The sequence below is a fragment of the Grammomys surdaster genome, unplaced genomic scaffold (assembly GCF_004785775.1).
Source record: "Grammomys surdaster isolate TR1022 unplaced genomic scaffold, NIH_TR_1.0 126182, whole genome shotgun sequence".
NCBI lineage: Eukaryota > Metazoa > Chordata > Mammalia > Rodentia > Muridae > Grammomys > Grammomys surdaster.
In genome coordinates, this window is record NW_021620988.1 from 2,836,456 (window position 1) to 2,856,715 (window position 20,260).

Consider the following 20,260-nt stretch of genomic DNA (forward strand, 5'->3'; position numbering starts at 1 on the left):
TGTGTGTGTGTGTGTGTGTGTGTGTGTGTGTGTGTGTGTGTGTGTGTTTTTCTGGCAAGATGGCTCAGATACTAAAGTTCTTGCAGTGGAAGCATGATGACCTGAGTTTGAGTCCCAGACAGTGATTTTCAATAAAATGTTTGGCTTAAATATCAAGATTTTTATGTGGCTTTTGGTATAACATTCCCTGATACTTCCTATTGTATTAAAACCTTAATTTTACAAGGACATCGTGACTGTATGGCCCAGGTTGACCCTCTAATTCTGAAAATCCAAAATCCAAACTCTGAAGCTTTTTGAGCTCCTCCATGCTGTCATAAGTAGAGACAATTCTATGCTATGAAGTTATTTTAATGTTCTATAACATACTTTAAGGCCTTGTATGTGAAGTATATTTAAAACATAATGAGTCTTGTGTTTAGATTCAGATCTCATCTCAAGATAACTCATTATGTATGTATAACTACCCCCAAATCCTCAAACAACAAACAACAAAAAAGCCCACATTTTAAATATTCTGATCCCTAATGTTTTGGGTAAGAGTACTACTATAACTGCATAGGCACTGAAATTTATGATGGTCTGACAGGATTAACAAATTATTCTAAACTATTTTTGAATAAATGAGATAGTATAAATAAATGTTTTAGGAATTAATCAGTGATTATTTCTTACTGAGTTGTTATTTTGTAAGTCTGTGATTTTAGTCTTAGAATTATTTATATGTAGGTAGCTTTTATTAAGAAATTGTAAAGCTCAATACAATGTAGACTAAATAGAAGTTGCTAGAGGTTCTGTTGTTGTGTGTGACTTTTCCTGCCCAGGAGCTATCTTGGATCCTCGGATAAATAAACACATATAGCCCTCCAGTTATTTGCAAAGTGCCTTTGCTGGCCACGACTGGGCATACCTAATTCTAACCCTGCTACCCCAGGCCAAGTTGGGGAAGTGGGCAAAGGCAGCTTACTTAGTTCTTACTGTCTCAGGTGACTTCATCTCCCTCCAAGGATCATTCTGTTGATGAAAATTGTTTTTACACAAAGTCTGAATTCTTCATTAAGAAGAATTTTGTGGGGCTGGAGAGGTGGCTCACTGGTTAAGAGCATTTACTCCTCTTAAGGACCTGGGTTCCGCTCTCAACAGTATTTGGCTCATGGTTGTCAGTAACTCCAGTTCCAGGAGATCTGATGTCCTCTTCTGGCCTGTATGGGCATTGCATCCATGTGACACATGCTACTAAACACTTATAAACATATGATAAAAAGAAATCTTTTAAAAATGGAGTAATTTTGTGTCAGACAAAATACATACAGTATTTAGAAAAGGTCAAATGTATATGTGTATGCTATATACATGACAAACAAAGCTACAGTAATTAAACTATGATTAGATTTTTTTTATTGTTGTTGTTGTTTGGAACAGGGTTTCTCTATGTAGCCCAGACTGTCCTACAACTCACTCTGTTGACCCGGCTGGCCTCAAATTCAGATTTACTTGTGCTGACATTAAAGGTGTGTGCCACCACCACCACCACCACCACCACCACCACCACCACAGGCACAGTTTTAGACAATAGTGACAGATGAAAGTCTTAAAAAAGTGAAATAAATAATTCATCCAGTGATTCACAAATACTTATCACTGAGGTATATCTCTTCTTAGTATGTCTTTTAGGTAGGAGACTTTTGTTATTCCCCAGTCCCCCTTCTTGGTGAGAAATAATCACTCATCAATTCCTGAAACACTGTACTAAAGAAAATGATTAGGAGTCCTGACCTGGGGCATGGTAGGCAAGCTCCAGCACTGTGATGCAGCCTTGCAACCCTTGTCTTTGTGAGCCAGAGTGCCACAGTGTAGCCCTAGCCTTTAAACGCTGCTTCACAGATGAGCTCTGATAAGCGGGGCTCACCACGCCTAGTTAGTAGCATCTTTTAAAACATCCTAAGTTACTAACATTTAGCATTATGTTTAAGGATGAATTTAAAACTTTAATTCATTTAAAAATGTAACTATGAAATACATTTGACATTAATGAAAATGTATTTTAAAATAAACTTAATGAAAAGAGTGGCATTGATTTACATTTATAAAGTAACTCTGTAATGTTTTCCTTACAGGACAGATTCTAAAATGTGATTTTTTTATTTTGACATGTTAGAAAATCCATCTCGCCGGGCGGTGGTGGCACACACCTTTAATCCCAGCACTTGGGAGGCAGAGGTAGGTGGATCTCTGAGTTCGAGAGTTCGAGGCTAGCCTGGTCTACAGAGTTGAGTTCCAGGACAGCCAGGGCTACACAGAGAAACCCTGTCTCGAAACAACAACAACAACAACAAAATCCATCTCAGAGAGTACATAGTTAGAAAAGAGTATAATTTAGTAGCTTCCTGTAAGCTACTAAATGGATATTCTTCTTTAATATTATACTAGAACCTGACAAGTGTTAATTTCTTTTTTTTTGGGGGGGGGGTTCGAGACAGGGTTTCTCTGTATAGCCCTGGAACTCACTCTGTAGACCAGGCTGGCCTCAAACTCAGAAATCCACCTGCCTCTGCCTCCCAAGTGCTGGGATTAAAGGCGTGTGCCACCACCGCCCAGCCAAGTGTTAATTTCTTAAAGGCTATTTACAGTGTTGGTACCATAATGAATACTTATGCTCTGTAAGATTTAATCCGTTTGTCCGTCTTGTACTTTTAATGGATCTTTTACCCACACATAAGTAATCTGGAAAATGTATTCATTGATAACTTGTTTTACTATTACAGCTATAACAAAATACTACAGGCTGAGTACCTTAAACCACAAATTTACTTTCTCATTTTTCTGGTGTTCCAGATTGATTTCTTGTGAGTCCTTGGCTTGTAGGTGGCTGTCTCTCTCACTGTGTCTTTGTGTAATTTTTTTTCTCTCAGTGTATTTATGTCATAAGAGACCAGGCGTACTTTGTTAGAACTCAAAGTAATGACTTTGTTTAGTCTTACTTACTCTTAAAGGGTAATTTGGACCTTATGACCAAAACAGTCACTTTCTAAGATAAGAGGTAAAGACTTTAAGATACAGATTTGGGAAGCACACAATTTAGTCCGTAACAATTGATCTCCATACATCTTCATGTGCACGATCAAGAAGCCACAGATGTACAGAGGAAGTCTTGAACTGTTGGGAAGTTTTCTGGATCACAAGTTCAGTATTTTATTTTATTTTTTTGCCTAAAGCTGAATCTGTTATTGCTAACACATACTACCATTTGTTTTACTTGAAGAGGCAGGCTTACCTGATTATGTTTTTGAGAATTTGAGTTCTAAACAAGTATAGTTGGTGTTCTTTCAGAAAGTGGGATTTATGAAAATAAGTTCACCTTCCAACTCGAACATTATTTTATTACGGTATGTTAGAAAATCCATCTCAGAAAGTACATAGTTAGAAAAGAGTATAATTTAGTAGCTTCTTGTAAGCCACTGTGGATATTCTTCTTTGGTATTATACTAGAACCTGACAAGTGTTAATTTCCTTTCTCAATTACCTTTCCCAGATGGGCCACTGCAGGAGCAGGAAGGGTGAACAAAGGGTTATATTTTTCTGTTTCTACACACAAAATATTAAATAGAGCGTGTAGTTAAGAGTTGTGATTCAATAAAGTAAGTATTATTTGCTGGTGTGTCAAAGGCTTTTATCTGTAAGAAAACAGGCTTTTGTGTTTTTTACAAGGGCTCAATTGTGAGAAACACAAGGGTGTCTAGAATGTGTTGGTGTTACAGCTTTGATTTGCGCTAGATGGCGGCTTCTTACTACTCTCGTATTAAATATGCGGAGGTCAATACAAAGAAAAAGTTTTCTGTTTGACTGACTGGCCCCTCCCACACTCACCCATACCCTAGTTCCTGGTACCTGTAAAACTCTTACAGCAGGTGATAAAGGGGACTTTGTTGATTGGACCATAGATCTTGAGAGGTGGAGGTTAGCCTGGAATAACTGGGTGGTGCCAATGTAATCACAGAGGTCTTTAAAAGAGGAAGGTAGGTGGGTCAGTGTTTTTGGTAGACTTGGGAAGCTGAGAGGCTGGAGTGATAAAGAGGAGGACTCAAGGAACGAAGGAGACCTTTAGAAGCTGAAAGAGGAAGAACGCCAATTTTGTTGTTGAAGTTATTGAAAGAATGCCTTTCAGCTGACACCTTGGTTTTGGACTTTGGCTCTCTAAAACTGTAAGTGAACAAATTTATGTTGAAGCTAGTAAATGTATCTCGATTGATTGTTTTTTACAGTAGCAATAGAATTTTGATAAGTGTGTCAGTAATGGTTTTAACTTCACAGATGTTTTGTAAGAGATCTTAGAGATCTCCTGTGTCTGGGTCTAACAGAATTTGTTTCAAGATAAGCTAACAGCCTAGAACACGCTGGGTTGCTAAATAAAGTGACTTTCTGTTAAAAAACTACAGGCAAGGTTTTTATGTGTAAACTCTGTATAATATCCCAACTCTCTTGGTTGTATGCACAAGGTTGGAGAGAAATACATGAAAATGGCTTTTATTTTGGAATTTGACTACTTTTTTCTTTAAGCTTTTCAGTGTTTTTAAAATAGTAACAATTTAGCTAAGGAATTATAAAACTGACCGTAAGCGTCTGCGTGTTTGCTTCTTAAGTTAGCTCCTGGAATCTTCTAGACAGCCTCATCTTATCTCAAGCTGCGGCCGCTGTGACTGCCACGGCCCTTTTTGCAGCTGTCCACACTGCTGCTGCAGTGTTTGCTTTCCTCATCCTCATTTGTGCTGTTCATTGCTAGTCCTCCCTATATGCAACTTTTTTTTTCTGTAACACTGTCCTAGTTGTTCCCTTTGGTTTGTAAGTAGTGTGTTGTTCGGCACATAATTCTCTTAGAGCTGATACATTTTAATTTACTTTTTTTTGCTTTGTTTTTGTGACAAGGTGTCTCTTGTCTTTGTCTCGTGTCTCTATGTAGCTGAGGCTGGCCTTAAGCTCCTGATCCTCCTCATATTTCCAAACTTTGTGGGAAAGGTATATCATGGACATATATGCTGATTATTTGATCTTTTACTTATATTATCTAATATTGGTACACATGTAAGAGGAGCTCATTAATACAGCTTTGTTAAATAGCCATCTATTTAGTATATTAGCTATTTATATTTTATAGTTTTTAGGAACATCTTTATTTTGAATCAATATGAATTTATACATGAAAGATTTGGCTTAACTAGATACCTATAAAAATGGGCAGAATATTCAGAAGGGTAGGAGGAGGCAGTATATTATTTATACCAAAATTATAGTAGCATTCAGAAGGAAAAGTGACAGAGTTCCTGCCTTTGGTGGAAAGCAGAGCAGGACTGTATTAAGGGGTTTCTCACACTGTCTGTCATTATCGCTTCTGCTTTCTGAATTCTTTATCTGAGAAATGAGGTGAAAAATATCTAGGTTACCTACTCAATTCAGACTAGCTTTGCTTGTTTGTTTGTTTTGAGACAGGATCTCATTTGGTAGCTTTGGCTGCCCTGTAAATCTGTTTGTAGACCAGGCTGGCCTTGAACTCACAGAGATCTATCTGTCCCTGCCTCTAGAGTGTTGGGATTAAGGACATGTGCCACTACATCTGGTTCAGATTAGTTTTTTGGGGGTTAAGGGGTGGGGAGACTATGGTAAAAGAAATAGTGGAAATGTTTTATTATACCTGAAATTTTTTTGTGGCAATTTTGGCATGGGTATTCAGAGTTTAAACTTTTGAGCCACCAAATAGATTATGTCCTGGGCTCATAAAGGTATTTTATGATTTCCTTTGAGATTTAATAATGATTTGGATTGCTGTAGAAAAATATAAAATGACCTAGAGTATCTTATTGTGTCAGAAACAAGAAAATGCTTTTTAAAAACACTGGGAACATGTCGGGGAACCTGAAAGAGTCCCTCCTGGGCAGAGCTACAGTCAGATGAGCCACAGAGGAAAGCATGTGGATTATTGTTCCATGTAGGAGATGGGCCCACATCTGTGCTATGAATGTACAAACTGATCTAAATAAATAGCGGGGAGAAAGGCGTGTCTAGCTTATGGAAGAACTCTAAATAATTGATTTGGCTTTTGCAACTTCATGGAGGAGAAGCTTAATTCCAACATCTTTCTCCCTTAAAGGTGGGCTGGACTTAATGATTCCTTTTTAAAGAAGAGAGTCAGGGGTAGGTAGAAATAGATGTGCTTTAGTAGGGAAACTTGGCAAGTGTTGTTGCTCAAATGATAAACATTAATGTCATAAATGATTTGAGATTGATATCGTATACTCCTGAAGATGTTATCCTTTTGTTCTTTCTGAATATCTGTAAACCAAATCTATTTTCAAGAAGAATAATAAAGAATAGGAAGCAGAATGCTGTATACATAATCAGTAAATCTTTAAAATAGAGACAAGAAAAAATACAAGTTTGATGTCAGATCCAGAGGAAACTCTGCTTCCCCAAATGGACCATATAGTAAAGAAAACTGCTGATCTGACTACTCCATGATATGTTTGAGATTTTATTGTAGATATGGGGCCGAGGGAGGTGGTGGTGTTGCTCAGAAATCTAAGAATCACATTCTGAGTTAGAATCATTTTACTTGGCAACAGCATTTTGAAGGTTAATGTTTATAAATGCTGTCTTTGAGAGACGACAAGCTGATTTTAGCTGTATTGTTTTACTTGTTTACCAGTATGATTGTTGGAACTGTTCTACTAAGTGAGATGTTTGGGACCATGTCAAACTCTAAAGTCAAATTGGACAACGTAAACTCACAAGCCTTACGGTGGAAATCTTTGGTAAAAACTGATTTAGAAATGTTTAATAATTTTATTTTTACGTTTCACTATATGCTTGTGTTGAGTGTGAGTGTGAGTGTAGATGCTCATGGCTGCCAGTGTGGAGTCCCTTACAACATTTAACATGGCTAAGTCTCCTTTCCCTGCTTTTCACCAGGAGTTTGTCTTTAATTGGCCTGTTGTAATAGGTGGGTGTCTTAGTCAGGGTTACTATTGCTGTGATGAGACAGAATGACCAAAAGCACCTCAGGGGGGACAGGGTTTTTTTTCACTCACAGTTTTATATAACTGTTCATCATCAAAGCAAGGAGGACAGGAACTCATGCAGGACAGGAAACTGGAGGCAGGAGCTGATGCAGAAGCCATGGACAAGTGCTGCTTACTGGCTTATTTGCTGAGCCTGCTTTCTTATAGAACCTCGGACTACTAAGCCCAGGGATGGTTACACCCACAATGTGTTGAGCCCTCCTACAGTAATTAAGAAAATATCCTATAGGCTTGCCCACAGCCCAGTCTTCCAGAGACATTTTTTTCAGGTGTCAAATAGATATAAAATTAGCCAGCACAATGGCCCAGCTTATTTCTTTGGGATTCCTAGGCCCTGGGCGTTGCCCTAAAACAACTCTAGTAACTATATTTAATGACTGCCTGCTGGAGAAAAGTCCAGGGGCTTTCAAATGGTCTACTCAGAATTATTTTTAGCATAAACGATTCCAAAGTTCATCTGGTACTTATTCTAAGCAAGGTCATGTTGTTCGTGCATTTGATAGCCTTCACTCTGTTGCCAGTTCCCTTGTAAACCTTTTCTGCACCTGTATCCCCAGGCTGTTTATTCAGAGCACCCTACTTAGTAGAAATAGAGGACTGCCCAAATGTGTGCCTTAATAAAGATAAGATGGTGAATTTAGGAAAAATTAAACACATTAAATTCATGCAGTGTTGTGATTTGGAATGTCTTAAATGTATTAGGAAAAAGAACATGATACTGATATTTTGGTGCCTGCCTTGATAAAATGAGACAATGCCAATGAAATCCTAAAAAGGCTAAGTTGGTATCACTGGAAAGAAGTGAGCTTGCTTTTTATTACACAGGACCTGGCTACTTATACCTAAAATCCCATCTGCAGTTGTTGCCTTAGCTCTGCAAAAACAGTCCAAAGAAACCTAAGTCACTGAGTACTATGGTGTGTGTGTGTGTGTGTGTGTGTGTGTGTGTGTGTGTGTGTATGTGTGGGTTTCTCTCTACCCTTTCAGTTGGGTGTGAAGGAGTGAGTACAACAAACTAGTGTTTGCCCAGTGAGTAAAACCACCTATGAAACTTGTTATTTGAAACGGTAAATACTGTTACATTAAAGGAATTTAGTTAGGAGTATTGTATTGAAATGTACTTTAGATGTTATAGAATTAGAGGTATTTAGAATACACTCCTAACTCTGAGACTTGAATTGTGACATAAAACACTTAGAGGATGCATAAAACATATTTATACAGCTTTCTTTGTCATTCCACAGCAAACAACTTGTAGCCCACCCCTAAGGAAACAAAGCCTAACCGATTCCAGAAAGCCTCATGCATGAGCTGTCTGATTACCTCTTTCTGTCTCAGGGTGAAGCTTCTTTCATGAGTCACTTTTCTTGTTTAACTTTGTGATTTAATCACTGGAATATATACATCCTCAAGAGTACAACTTAATATTGCCTGTTTTTGAAAGGTAATAAATGGAATAATTTGCTACTTATTTGCCTTTCTTTCCTTCTCTCTCTCTCTCTCTCTCTCTCTCTCTCTCTCTCTCTCTGTTTCCTTCCTTCCTTCCTTCCTTCCTTCCTTCCTTCCTTCCTTCCTTCCTTCCTTCCTTCCTTCCTTCCTTCCTTCCTTCCTTTGGTATGGTTTTCCAAAACCATCCCTGTGATGAGGGTAGTAACTATTTGTGATTTTACTCCACATAATGAAATCATTCTTTTTCTAAATTTATTATTGTTCTCTTAGTTTTGATAGATCTTTATGGTTTTGGTGGTTACAAACAACGTTACTTTCAGAGTTATGTCTACATTTGTGCACCAATTCCATTTGTCCTACTTACTGGATCTTAGGTGACTTTCACCATAGGTGCTGTGGTTCAAGGCTACTTACTTCAAAAACATATCAAAATTCCCATTGCTGAACTTTCACCAACCACTTGACATGCCAGACATGTTTTTTATTTTAAATTGTAATTTGCATTTTCTTGGTGGCCAAAGAGGTTAATCTTTTATTTGTATGGAAGCTATTTGGGATCCCTTTGAAGTGCATAACAGGTTGTTTGCCTTTTTTTTTTTTTTTTAAATTCTACTGTCCTATCTTAGAGATTTTTATCAAAATAAACTCTTTAATGGATAAAGATGTTATAAATATTTCTTACTCTGTGGGTTGCATTTTATTGTTCAAGTGGGCATTTTAGAAATGGATCTTCTTAATCGTAATTTTGTCCTACGTGATTTTTTTCCTATATATTTCATACTCTTGTATTTTGAGAAAAATATTTGTGCTTTCAAGTCAAAGATATTCCTCCTATATTATTTTTAAAAGAACTTTGTTTGCTTTTTGGATCTAAATGATGATGTGCGTATGAGTGTGTATTTTGTGTCTATATATATATATATGTGTGTGTGTGTGTGTGTATGTGCGTGTACGCACATGACACATTTACTTATCTTAACACGGAAATAGACAGTTGCCCTAGTTTTAATGACTGTGTTTTAAAACCAGTTTTAAAACACCCACTCTTGTGTTGTACTTCCTAGTAGATGAAGGGCCCATAAATAGGAGGAAGTCTTTCCAGACTCTTCTTTCTATACTGTTGGCTTATTTTCCCCTCATAATGGGTATTTGTGCTATCATCTTCTCTTAGTTTTGTTCTTTTCCTGTCTTTTCTTTCTCCCCAACCTTCTCACTGTTTCTTCCTTCCTTCCTTATACTAATTTGTGTCATCATAGATTTAACAATTATTATTCTTTCTGGCAAGTCTAGGTGTCTTTTTGTTTTTCTGTTATGTATTTTTCTGCTTTGGTGACTTGGTTTTATCTTCTATTTTCTGTAATTATTTTTAAAATGGAAATAAATGGTTACCTTTTTAACTTCCTCTTTGAATTGAGTACATTTAAAGCTATGGATAGTATTGTGTTTTTGATGTTATCATTAATTGTCATCATTGACATTTTAACCTCTACAGTGGTATTTACCGTAACCTGTGGGTTACTTAGAAGTGTAATTCATAATTTTTAAACATATGGAAGAACTTCTGGTTTTATTTTTAATTAATCTTATAATATTGCATTATAGTCAGTATAGGTATGTAATTTCAGTGTGTTCAACTTGTATTGTCATCTAGGAAACATGAGTTTTTTAAGTAGTCAATACTTGGCATGATAGTGTGAGAGAGAACGTATGTGTGTTAGTCTGTTGAAAGCATCTATTTTCTTTCCAATAGTCTTGTTTGTGCTAAGTGTGTAGTAGTCTGTGTTTCAGTGTGGTCTTTAACTCAGGATCTTCCTACCTCGTCTGGAGTACTGGGTCGCAAACTACATCATAATTCTCCTATCTAGTACTTATCTTTCAATTGAAGAATTTAGTCCATTAACATTTAATTAAGTATCCATAGTTGAGGACTGACATGGTTAGGTCACCTTGACAAACCTGAGAAGAGGGAACTGAAATTGAGGTATTATCTGTTTGGTATTTATTCTTGTGATAGGTTATTTGACTAACCAGAAAGCCATATTAAGCTGTAAGATTTTTATGAGGTATGACTGTTGAAGAACTGTTTTGTAATTTCAGTTTATTGCATGGTTTACATCTTAGACCTTGCAGTGTCTCTTTAGTGGTGGTGTAACTTTACAGCCATTGGTGTAGCTTTAGTGTAGCTCTCTGAAAGCTTCGCAGTGTGTGTCTTTCCCTCCTTGACTGTCTCTTAGGGAAGAGGACTAACGGTAAGTGAAAGCTTAGTGCTGATGTGTCCAGTATAAATGTCAGGTAGCCATGCAGTGGATTACAGGCTGTTGTTACCCTGATGCTTCTAGTAGTGATTGGTTTAGTTTACGGAGTGAAGGATACTTTATCAATGCTTGTTTCACACAAGTGGCTTTATTTAATTTATAAAGTTAAAAATAGATTTTTTTTTTCTAGTAGAATCTTCAAAAGTATAGGAAAAAGGGTACTGTGATTAATCACATATAGCTCTTTATCTAGGGGTGAGGACCCATGAAAGTTTCCCCATCCACACTGGCAGGCCAGCTGCTGTTGCCATTAGTCAGGCCTTGTTTAGGCAGCCACATTGTTGATTTCATGTGTGTAGTTTCTCTGTCTATAGAAGACACAATCTCACAGCAGATTTCTTGTTTTTTTATGGCATTTGTTTCTCACTTTGGGTTTCCTGATTTAATTCCCGAGTTGTTTGACGTTTTTCTCTGTTTCTGTCATTTTTGTAACTTGTTGGTCAAGCTGAAAGGCAAACTTTTTATTTTCTCCTTATGTCTTTAAAAGCTGGTAGCTTTCTTGGATCATTAGTGTTATCTATGACCAGCAAGCTGGCCCATGATGATACCACCATATAGAAAGAATCTGACATATCCCTACTTCATGAGGGTGAGATTGGAGCTGAGGATTGGAATTGACTAGAGAGAGCTTTCCAAGGCCCGCATGTGCTGTCTACCCTTTCAGTGGTTTTGGTTCTTCAAAGGTTCTCCTTTGAGACTTCGCTGAAGGCTGTGCTTACAGATTCTAGGCTTTATCTTTTCTCCCCTTTCCCTTCCACCACACCCCAAATTCTAACTCCTGATAATCACCTGCTCACAGTCCTCCTGCTTCACCCTCCAGTATACCTTGTCCTTTTCTAAAGTGTGCTGGAAAGGGTATCTGCCCAGGCAAGGTTCTAAGACTTCCTGAGTTATGACTGTTGCAGAACTGTTTTGCAATTCACTTTATTGTGTGGTTTACATCTTAGACCTCTCAGTGTTTGTCTGTTTAGTGGTGGTGTAACTTAGCAGCCATTGGTGTAGCTTTAATGTAGCTCTCTGAAAGCTTTGCTGTGTGTGTCCTTCTCTCCTTGACTTGCTTCTCCTCCTCTTTCTTCTCTTAGGGAAGAAACTAACTGTAAGTGAAAGCTTAGTACCTAGTGCGTCCAAATAGAAATAGGAACAGAAAGTGCTGTCTGTGGATCCTATTAAGCATGAACAGTTTGCTTTTGAAATTAAAAAAAGCTTCACATTATTATTATAAAAGTAATATATTTGTTTAAAAAATGAAGACCTCTGGATGCAACCCAGTGGTAGAGCATGTTCAGCATGCAGGATGCCTTGGGGTCAGTGTCTGCATCTTTCCCTCACCTTATCTGGTATGTAACTGTAAATACTGAGGGAAAGCCCACTTTGCTTTTCTGCTTCCTTGCTCAGTGATAACAGTTGTTCAACTTAATGTTTCATTCTAAAATCACCTCTCCGAATACCAGTACAATAATATATTATATGCACATATTTTTTTATTTTGGAAAACGAATCACTATGGCTCCAAAGTTTACTTGGCATTGTCAACATTTTACAGGTATGATATGCCCCCTACTACTGTCCTTTTCTTTCCTTATGAGCAAGGTCAGAGGGTGTGCCCAGATACCAGGGCCGTTTGTAGGGAGGCTTCCCATGTCTCTTATATGTTCTCATATAAGAACATAATCTCATACAAATGAAATGACTTACCAATGCTATTCGGAGTATATTTGTTAGAAATGTCTAAATGGTCACAAAATATACCAAACAAAAGCAAGTGGCCAAATTTACATTAAGATAATTTGGTAAAATTGACTAAGTTTTTCTTGCTTAAAATACAGTTTTCCAAGAGAACTTGAAAAATACAGAAAACATAAAGGTAACACTTTTTTATTTTAATTCTGGTCTGTATTCTTTTCCTGTAGTCCTCACTTCCAGATTCCATGTCGACTTTTGTAAGATGCTTTGTTTATTTACATTTCAAGATTTTGAAATCTAGAAACCTATTTAACTTACAATCTTGGGAGAGAGAAAAAGACTCCAGATAATTGAAAATAGATCAGGCTAATTGAGTAGACTTTCTCCCTTTATTACCTGACTTTTCTTCCTTCAACCTTTAGTTTTCAGATACACACAGACTGGGAGTGGACCTTAGACATTGTCTCATTCGAGACTGTAGAAAACATGGTTTTCAGACCTTTGCCCAAGTTCCATAGAATTTTCTGTGGTGGATATCATCTGTTTAGTATACTGCATAACAGCCATTTTAGAAGAACATTCCAGTCAAGAGGACTCAGAGTAAATAGTCTGTAAAACTTGAACTGCTATCATAAATGAACACTAGTTATGTTTGGAATAGCTGTTTTAAAAACATAAAGTTAAATTTTTAAACTTACTTTTTTTTTAGCAAAGATGGGAGTAGCTAACTTTCTAACAAAGGTTTCTTAAGCACAGTCTGCTGTAGGATAGAAAACAGTAGCAAGATAGAAAGTCTCCTACATAATAAATCTTTCTTTTGCATAATTTCAAAACAACTAATGTACTAATAAGTTTCACTTTTCTCCTGAGCTAGAATGTCTCCTAGCTGGTGTTTGAAGGAAACAAACAGATGCTGCTGGAGGGGAGTAGTAAACGAGATAAAATACCATTGAGCTTAGTGACTCAGGGCTTACATTCTCCATAAAAGGTTCAGGATCAAAAGGCAGTTAAGAACAGTCTTAAAGCTAATACTGTGGAGAAACTTGTTGGTATGTTTTAGTTTTTTATTGTTAGGACTCAGACGAATTTGCTGCATAAATTAGTACATTTATAAAACATCCTTTTTAGTATTAACTATTTTTCTACATTAGACAAGAAAAGGGTCATTGTCCGGATCTAGAAATACCTTTTTCTGTCTTATATTTTCTTAAAATAAAAATAAATATTTCTATTGTCTTACTATTGAAACTATGTTGTGAGCGCTTTAAATTTCTCAAACCAGTTTCGTCTGTTATATTTGGCGCTTAGTCATCGTCGTACACAGCAGGACCTGATTAAGAAGGCTGTGCTGCCTCTAAGCCGGGCTAGATTGTAGCCACTAGCAACCAGGCTGCAATAATTTCCCTTTGATGACATCATCCACTGTGGAAGAACCCAGTCGCTTCAGCCAGTCGAACTATGCAGTTCTAACCTCATCAAATATGGCATCTCCCTTGCTTGCTATAGCAGGGGAAGGAAGAATGCCACTGTCTTTTTAATCTAGCAAGCTTCTCTATTTTATTCTTTTTTTTTTTCCTTCTTTGAAAAAATTCTGATCATGGATGCTTCTTCTGATCCCTATTTGCCTTATGACGGGGGAGGAGACAATATTCCCTTGAGAGAATTACATAAAAGAGGTAACACCATCCCCTTGCTCTGAATTCTCTGTTGGTATGTTGTGCATGCGGCTGGGCGGTTCTGGGAACAGGCTGTCTGTTGTCCTCAGTGCTGCAGTGTGCTGCTTACTTGCCCTGCCTTATTGGTATGGAAGAATGCAACAACCTTCCTAGCAGGCTGAGGCCCTCCCTGATTGTTTGCTCTGTTTGCACTGTTTGCACTGCTTTAGCTCACACTGGGCTCCGACTCCATCTTCTGTGTGAAATGCTTTCTGTTTAACTCCGAAAATACGCTGCTTTTGCAGCTAGCTAAAGTCCTGTGGTCTGTCGGTTGGCACCTGCAAAGTGATGTTTTTATTCCTGTGGAAACTTATATTTTTCTTTAGTTTACACAGTGAAATCAAGTGCCCATATACCGTTCTGTTCTGACTGCTGCCGATTACCATGTAGACTTCGTATCACAGAGTAATAGTGAAAGCTCTTAGCTGCATTTTGTAGAATTTAAAAAGTAAAAAACAGTTTTTTTGATTTAACATTTTTAATGTGCTGTCTTAGCTAATTGACATACTATATTGTCTCCCATAGGTATCTTGTACAACTTGATAGGATAAAACAATTTAGGTTTCTTTTTTGCAGAATCTAAGTCAGTAGTTGGAGAACAGATGAGCAGCCAGTGTAATGGTGTAAATCTTTTGGCAGGCTCTGCCTTGGTCTTCTTAAAACTAATTAAGTGATTGTTAATTAAACTGCTCTTTTGTTCATTTTCTTAAATTGATTAATTTTTTTAAAAAAGGTTGGCATTTGTTGTTCTAGAAATAAATTAACTTCAAGAAACATTCTTTAGCTAGATGACTTCATATGAGCCATTATTTGCTGATGTTATAACTTTATAGTTTAATCCCAGCTAAATGAGGAAAATTTAAAATACACATTGTATCCTGATAATAATTTTAAATTGTATGGAATTTAGGAATTATAATGCGTTCAACAGATACTAACTGGTTATGTTGCAACCTGCAAAACAATAATTGGGTTCTAAACAGTTGCAACATTACTCAGTAGAATTCTGTGCTTAGTAAAGGGTTGCTTTTTATATTTTGAGAAAAGCTATTTAAAGATCATGTCCCATATATTGTGCTTTCCTTTATGAATTGCATATGTGTGTGTATGTATAAATTAGGAAGATTTAGTAGAAAAAAATAGAAGAAATTATTCTTTGTACTTTTAGAGCATTTCCTCAAATGCACTAACATTATAAAAGTATAAAAAGTACAAGGAATAATTTCTCCTAATGATGTTCTAACATTGTGTGTATCTAAAAGTATAAGGAATAATTTCTCCTAAATTTTTACTCCCTGAGATTGTTTTTTCCTTTTCCTGATAGAGTTTCCCTGTGTTTCTGTCATCTATTTCCTGGTAATACTCGTATCGAACAGTGATTATTCAAATGTCACATTATTTGCTAATATGGGAAATGGCAAAGCCAGGCAGGCCTTACTTTCTCTGAGTGATCACAACATCCGTTTGTTAGTAATGATTAACTAGAAGGGTTGGGTAGCAGTACCTGATAGTCTTTGGCAGTGCAAATTTATAGACTGTCTGTGTAAAACCTACAAGAAATAAAAAATGTCAAAACTTATGTGAAACTACACATACAGATATTACCAAGAGAGAAATTGAAAAAATTCTTCTGTGACATTTTCTTAAATAATTCCCAGGAATCCTCTTGAAGGCCTACATTACTCTCAGAAGCCCAAACGTGGTCCTGATTCTTTGATGAGACGTTCTCTGTTAATACAAGCTGATAGTTTTAGGAAGCATTGCGTGTTTGCTCAGTTATTTATTTGCCTTACTTGACTGTACCGTATCATTAAGAACACAGGGTAGTGTCCTAGTGTCTATGTGTGAGAAGGCATTTGTTTTCCATAATTTATGACCCTTTGAAACCATAGGTCAGCACAAAGGAATTGGTGATATGGATATAGGAAAATAGCTTAAATCAAGAAAAGTGCATCAGCTTCCCTGTGAAGACAAAACGCAGTAATTAGATATAGATTTTCAGGCTGGTAAAGGGGAAAGAGGCAAAATTCAAAGTATAAAACTGTAGCGAATGTTGATAAGTAAAGCTGAAGGTAGGATTAGCTCTGTGGGTAATAAGGCTTAATCGCCACTTTTCAAGGTGGGATGCTAAGTAATTAAGCCTTTTACCTTAGTGCATATTAGAGCAGCTGAAGCAGCAAGTAGACTCAAAATCCAAGTCATTTATATATTACTTATTAGAAATTAAAATCATATTTTAGAAATAGCCTTCTTAGGGAATAAACATGGTATTTAAAAATGACCAAGTCCTCATAGTTTGTCTCTTCCCTTTTTTAATCAGGAAGAAAAAACCTGATTTCTTTATACTGCTGGTTTTATACACTATGTTGGCTTTCTTTGTGAAGTTGAAGTAGTTTGGGGATTGAGTTCTTTTCATCTACTAATCCCTTTGCATGGTTTTGATTTTAAAAAATCTTTTTCTTACATTTATTTTATTCATTTGTGTGTTAGGTGCATGTCGCATGGCAAGTAGATGGTGGCACTTGCAGAAGTCAGTTCCTCTCCCTCAGTCATGTGGTCCCAGGAATTAAACTCTGCTCATCAGGCTTGGCTGAAACTTTTTAATCCACTGAACCATCTCACCAGACCCCAGGAGGCCTTAGACTTGACTTTTTTTTTTTTTTCTTTTGGATGGACCTAGAAGGGACAGGTTTAATTAATATTCCATTTGCTCCATTTAAAAAGTCTTTAAAAATTATTTGACTACCTGTTGTTATATTTGAAGTACTTATGAAACTCTACTATTTATAGAAATCATAATAACTAGGTACTGTAGAGATTGATGGCAGCTACAATAGTAATACTAATAGCTAAAATTTAATAGAATTAATTCAGATAATTTGACCTTTCCTATCATTTTATCATCTTTACACTGCGTACAAGTCTCAAAGAACCTGTGTTTCAGTCTGGTAGGGGCTTAAGGCTTCTGGTATTGAAAACAAACCATCGAGGATGCTAGTCTCCTGTAGCTGCTGTTAGGTTGAGGTTTCTGTAGCCCTTTAGGAGAGGAAGAGACAAGTCTCTTTTTGGCAGGTGGTACTAAGTAGGCCATTTTTCACTGAACAAGGGAATATGCCAGGCGTTTGTGGAAGAGAAAATAAGTGCTGTGTCAGGAGTAAAGAGCTAGTCAGAGAATGATTATCTCTGTTGCATCACACCTGTCAGCCAGTGTTACTGTGAGTAGGAAAGGAAGCAGTGAAGTAGATCATTTAAATCTTTTTGTTTTTGCTTCTGAAATCATAGTAACTCTCCACTTGTACAAATCCAGATGTTAAATATATTCTTGTTGTAAGAATATCTTATAGGCTTCTGATTAAAAAAATAAATTATTTGATATTAGTAATGCTTGTTTTACACTGTTGTCTTCATGCACTGTTATAAAACAAATCTGTTGTCAAATTTATATTTCCCACAGTATTTACATTTTTAATAAAAATTCTGAACATTTTACTAGCTCTAGCTCTGTTTTCTTTTCTTTCTTTTTTTAAATTTTTTTTATTTTTTTATTTTTTGTTTTTCGAGACAGGGTTTCTCTGTGTATTCCTGGCTGTCCTGGAACTCACTCTGTAAACCAGGCTGGCCTTGAACTCAGAAATCTGCCTGCCTTTGCCTCCCAAGTGCTGGGATTAAAGGCATGCACCACCACCACCCAGCCTAGCTCTGTTTTCTAAACAGAAACTTGACTATGATTTATTTTAAATCATCTGATGGCTTATCTTATATCAGGAATGCTTTGTATATTCAAATCTCAGGATATGAGCAAACTTCTTACTACATTTACTGAATTTGTAATGTTGATGTTTTTCTTGCATCAAGTTTTTACCTTGTGCCTACAGGACACTAGTAACCTAAATTGTACTTTACAATTTTGTTTTTGATTTTTAATTAATGTGCTTAATATGTAGGGTGGGTTTTTTTTTTTTTTGCAGATTTACTTATTTGTTCTGATGCTATATATGCAACAATCAGAAGTGAAGTTTGAACCTGCTTTCAATATGCATAGGAATTTATACCTACCCTGTCTATCTAAGGCTGCTACCTTTTAGATTGAGGTGACAACAGAACAGAAAACTACACAGTACATTGAAGTAGGCTGTGGGCTCAGTAGTGGTACTGGTCAATTGGATGCCTTCTTTGGGATTTTGTATTAGCGTCTAGGTCTTTGCCATTTAAGTAGTTAAATGTGGCTGGCTGACTGAACGGTTTTTCAGAGTATATACTTTTATATTTCATTTATACTGTTACTGATCTAGCCACTATCCAACTGATCACTTACTAATCACAGAGCTTTATAGTTGACAGCCCCCCACTCCTACCCCATTTTGTGTTTTCAAGCAATTTTATGTGGTCCAGGCTGCAACCGTGAAACTTAGTTGAAGATGATCTTGATTGTCTGATCTTCCGGCCTCTACCTCCCAAGTGCTAGGATTAATTAGATTTTGTACATGCTAGGTAAATAGCTACCAAATGCGTCACATTGGCAACTCTTGCCATTGCCTTTTTAATTTACCCAGACTCTGGGGCTTGTGTTATCAGCCTACAACATTTACCCTTCGTCCCCTCATCAGGATGACATTCCTCATTACTGTGTTCCAAGAGGGAGAAAACAAGTGCTAGTAGGTTTTATTGTTTTCAGACGTGAGCTAGGTAATAGGGTCTAGCCTTTGCATGGAAAAGTTACTTTAATCCTGATGTGGCCCATTTGATATGCTTTTCTCATTTATCATGTATCCTTTGCTGATATGTGTATTTGACTAATTCAAAGTCACAAGACTCTTACATTTTGTTCTTAGGGTTTTGCAGTTTTAGCTAATCTTAATTTTGGTTCAAAACATTTGAGTTTTTGTTCATGGACATGTAGTTGGGCATCTAGTTTCAACTTTTGCATAGATAGCATTCCTCAGCATCATTTGTTGAAAACATTATTCTTTGGGCTGGAGAGATGGCTCAGTGGTTAAGAGCACTGTCTGCTCTTCCAGACGTCCTGAGTTCAGTTCCCAGAAACCACATGATGACTCACAACCATCTATCTTGGGATCTGATGCTCTCTTCTGGCATGCAGGTGTACATACAGACAGAGCACTCATTTACATAAAATAAATAAATCTTTAAAAGAAAAAAGAAAAGGTTATTTTTCTCTATTAGAAATATATTTTTAATATAGAGTTAATCTTAAATTTTCTACAGATAGATGCTAGATTACACATAATTAGTAAGTAATGCGTTTTATTTCCATAGGTATCCGAGTGTTATAAAGTTCTGTGGCTATAAAAGACTGAAATGAAGCTAAAATGTCTTCTTTGAATAGGAGGAGTCACTTGCAAACCAGTCTATGTATATAGTTTATTAACTGAGTAGTTTTTCTAAGTGAAATCTTTCCATATTTTTTGATATTTGAACTGTAATTACATTGTTGATTATACTTCTAAGCGATTTACTTTTGTATACATAAGAGTGTAATTATGATTAGTTAAAAATTTGAGAACCCCCTCCAACACCTCTAAAGTTGAACTTCATGTCTAAATGAAGAAGATACTTTTTCTCCCATTCTCTTTTGCATATTGTCCATATTTTGAGTTAAGATTAATACTAAATGATTTGATCATAGATGAATATCAAAATATAATACAGTTTGATGAAGTCTTAGATACAAACTGGTTTCTAGTCTATACACTTGCTTCTAAGCTAAGAGAAGCTGACAAAATGGACCTATGGGCTAAAAGGTTAATACGTAATATATGCTGGATCACAAAGCTAATAGGTAGCAGATCTGGAATTTGATTCTCAGACCTTCTAACACCAAAGTACATTAAGGTCATGGGAGTTCTTTTCTAGCCTTCTCTGAAGAAAAATATTTGTCCAGACTTTCTTGTTACTGAATTCTAACTAGTAAGTAACAATAACTAGACATTAGATTTGCAAACCTCCAGAGAAGTAAGAGAGAGAGAGAGAGAGAGAGAGAGAGAGAGAGAGAGAGAGAGAGAGAGAG

The 20,260-nt window shown here is 36.6% G+C and overlaps 1 protein-coding gene across 9 annotated transcripts in view; it reads left to right on the top strand.

Annotated features, from left to right (window-relative positions):
- The window catches only part of Clcn3 (chloride voltage-gated channel 3), a 73,593-nt gene that overhangs the window by 14,938 nt on the left and 38,395 nt on the right, over nt 1-20,260 (top strand). The window contains exon 1 of one of the 9 annotated variants that reach the window (XM_028757729.1): nt 4,098-4,202. The exons of 5 other annotated variants lie outside the window; for them this stretch is intronic. Coding sequence is in view for 2 of the 4 variants with exons in the window: in XM_028757731.1 (XP_028613564.1) it covers nt 14,115-14,193 (79 nt within the window). In the remaining 2 variants the exon portion in view is untranslated. Of the gene's footprint in view, nt 1-4,097; nt 4,203-8,484; nt 8,515-13,924; nt 14,194-20,260 lie in introns of those variants that run through there. 3 more of the 9 variants (XM_028757730.1, XM_028757731.1, XM_028757725.1) reach the window with 3 other exon arrangements.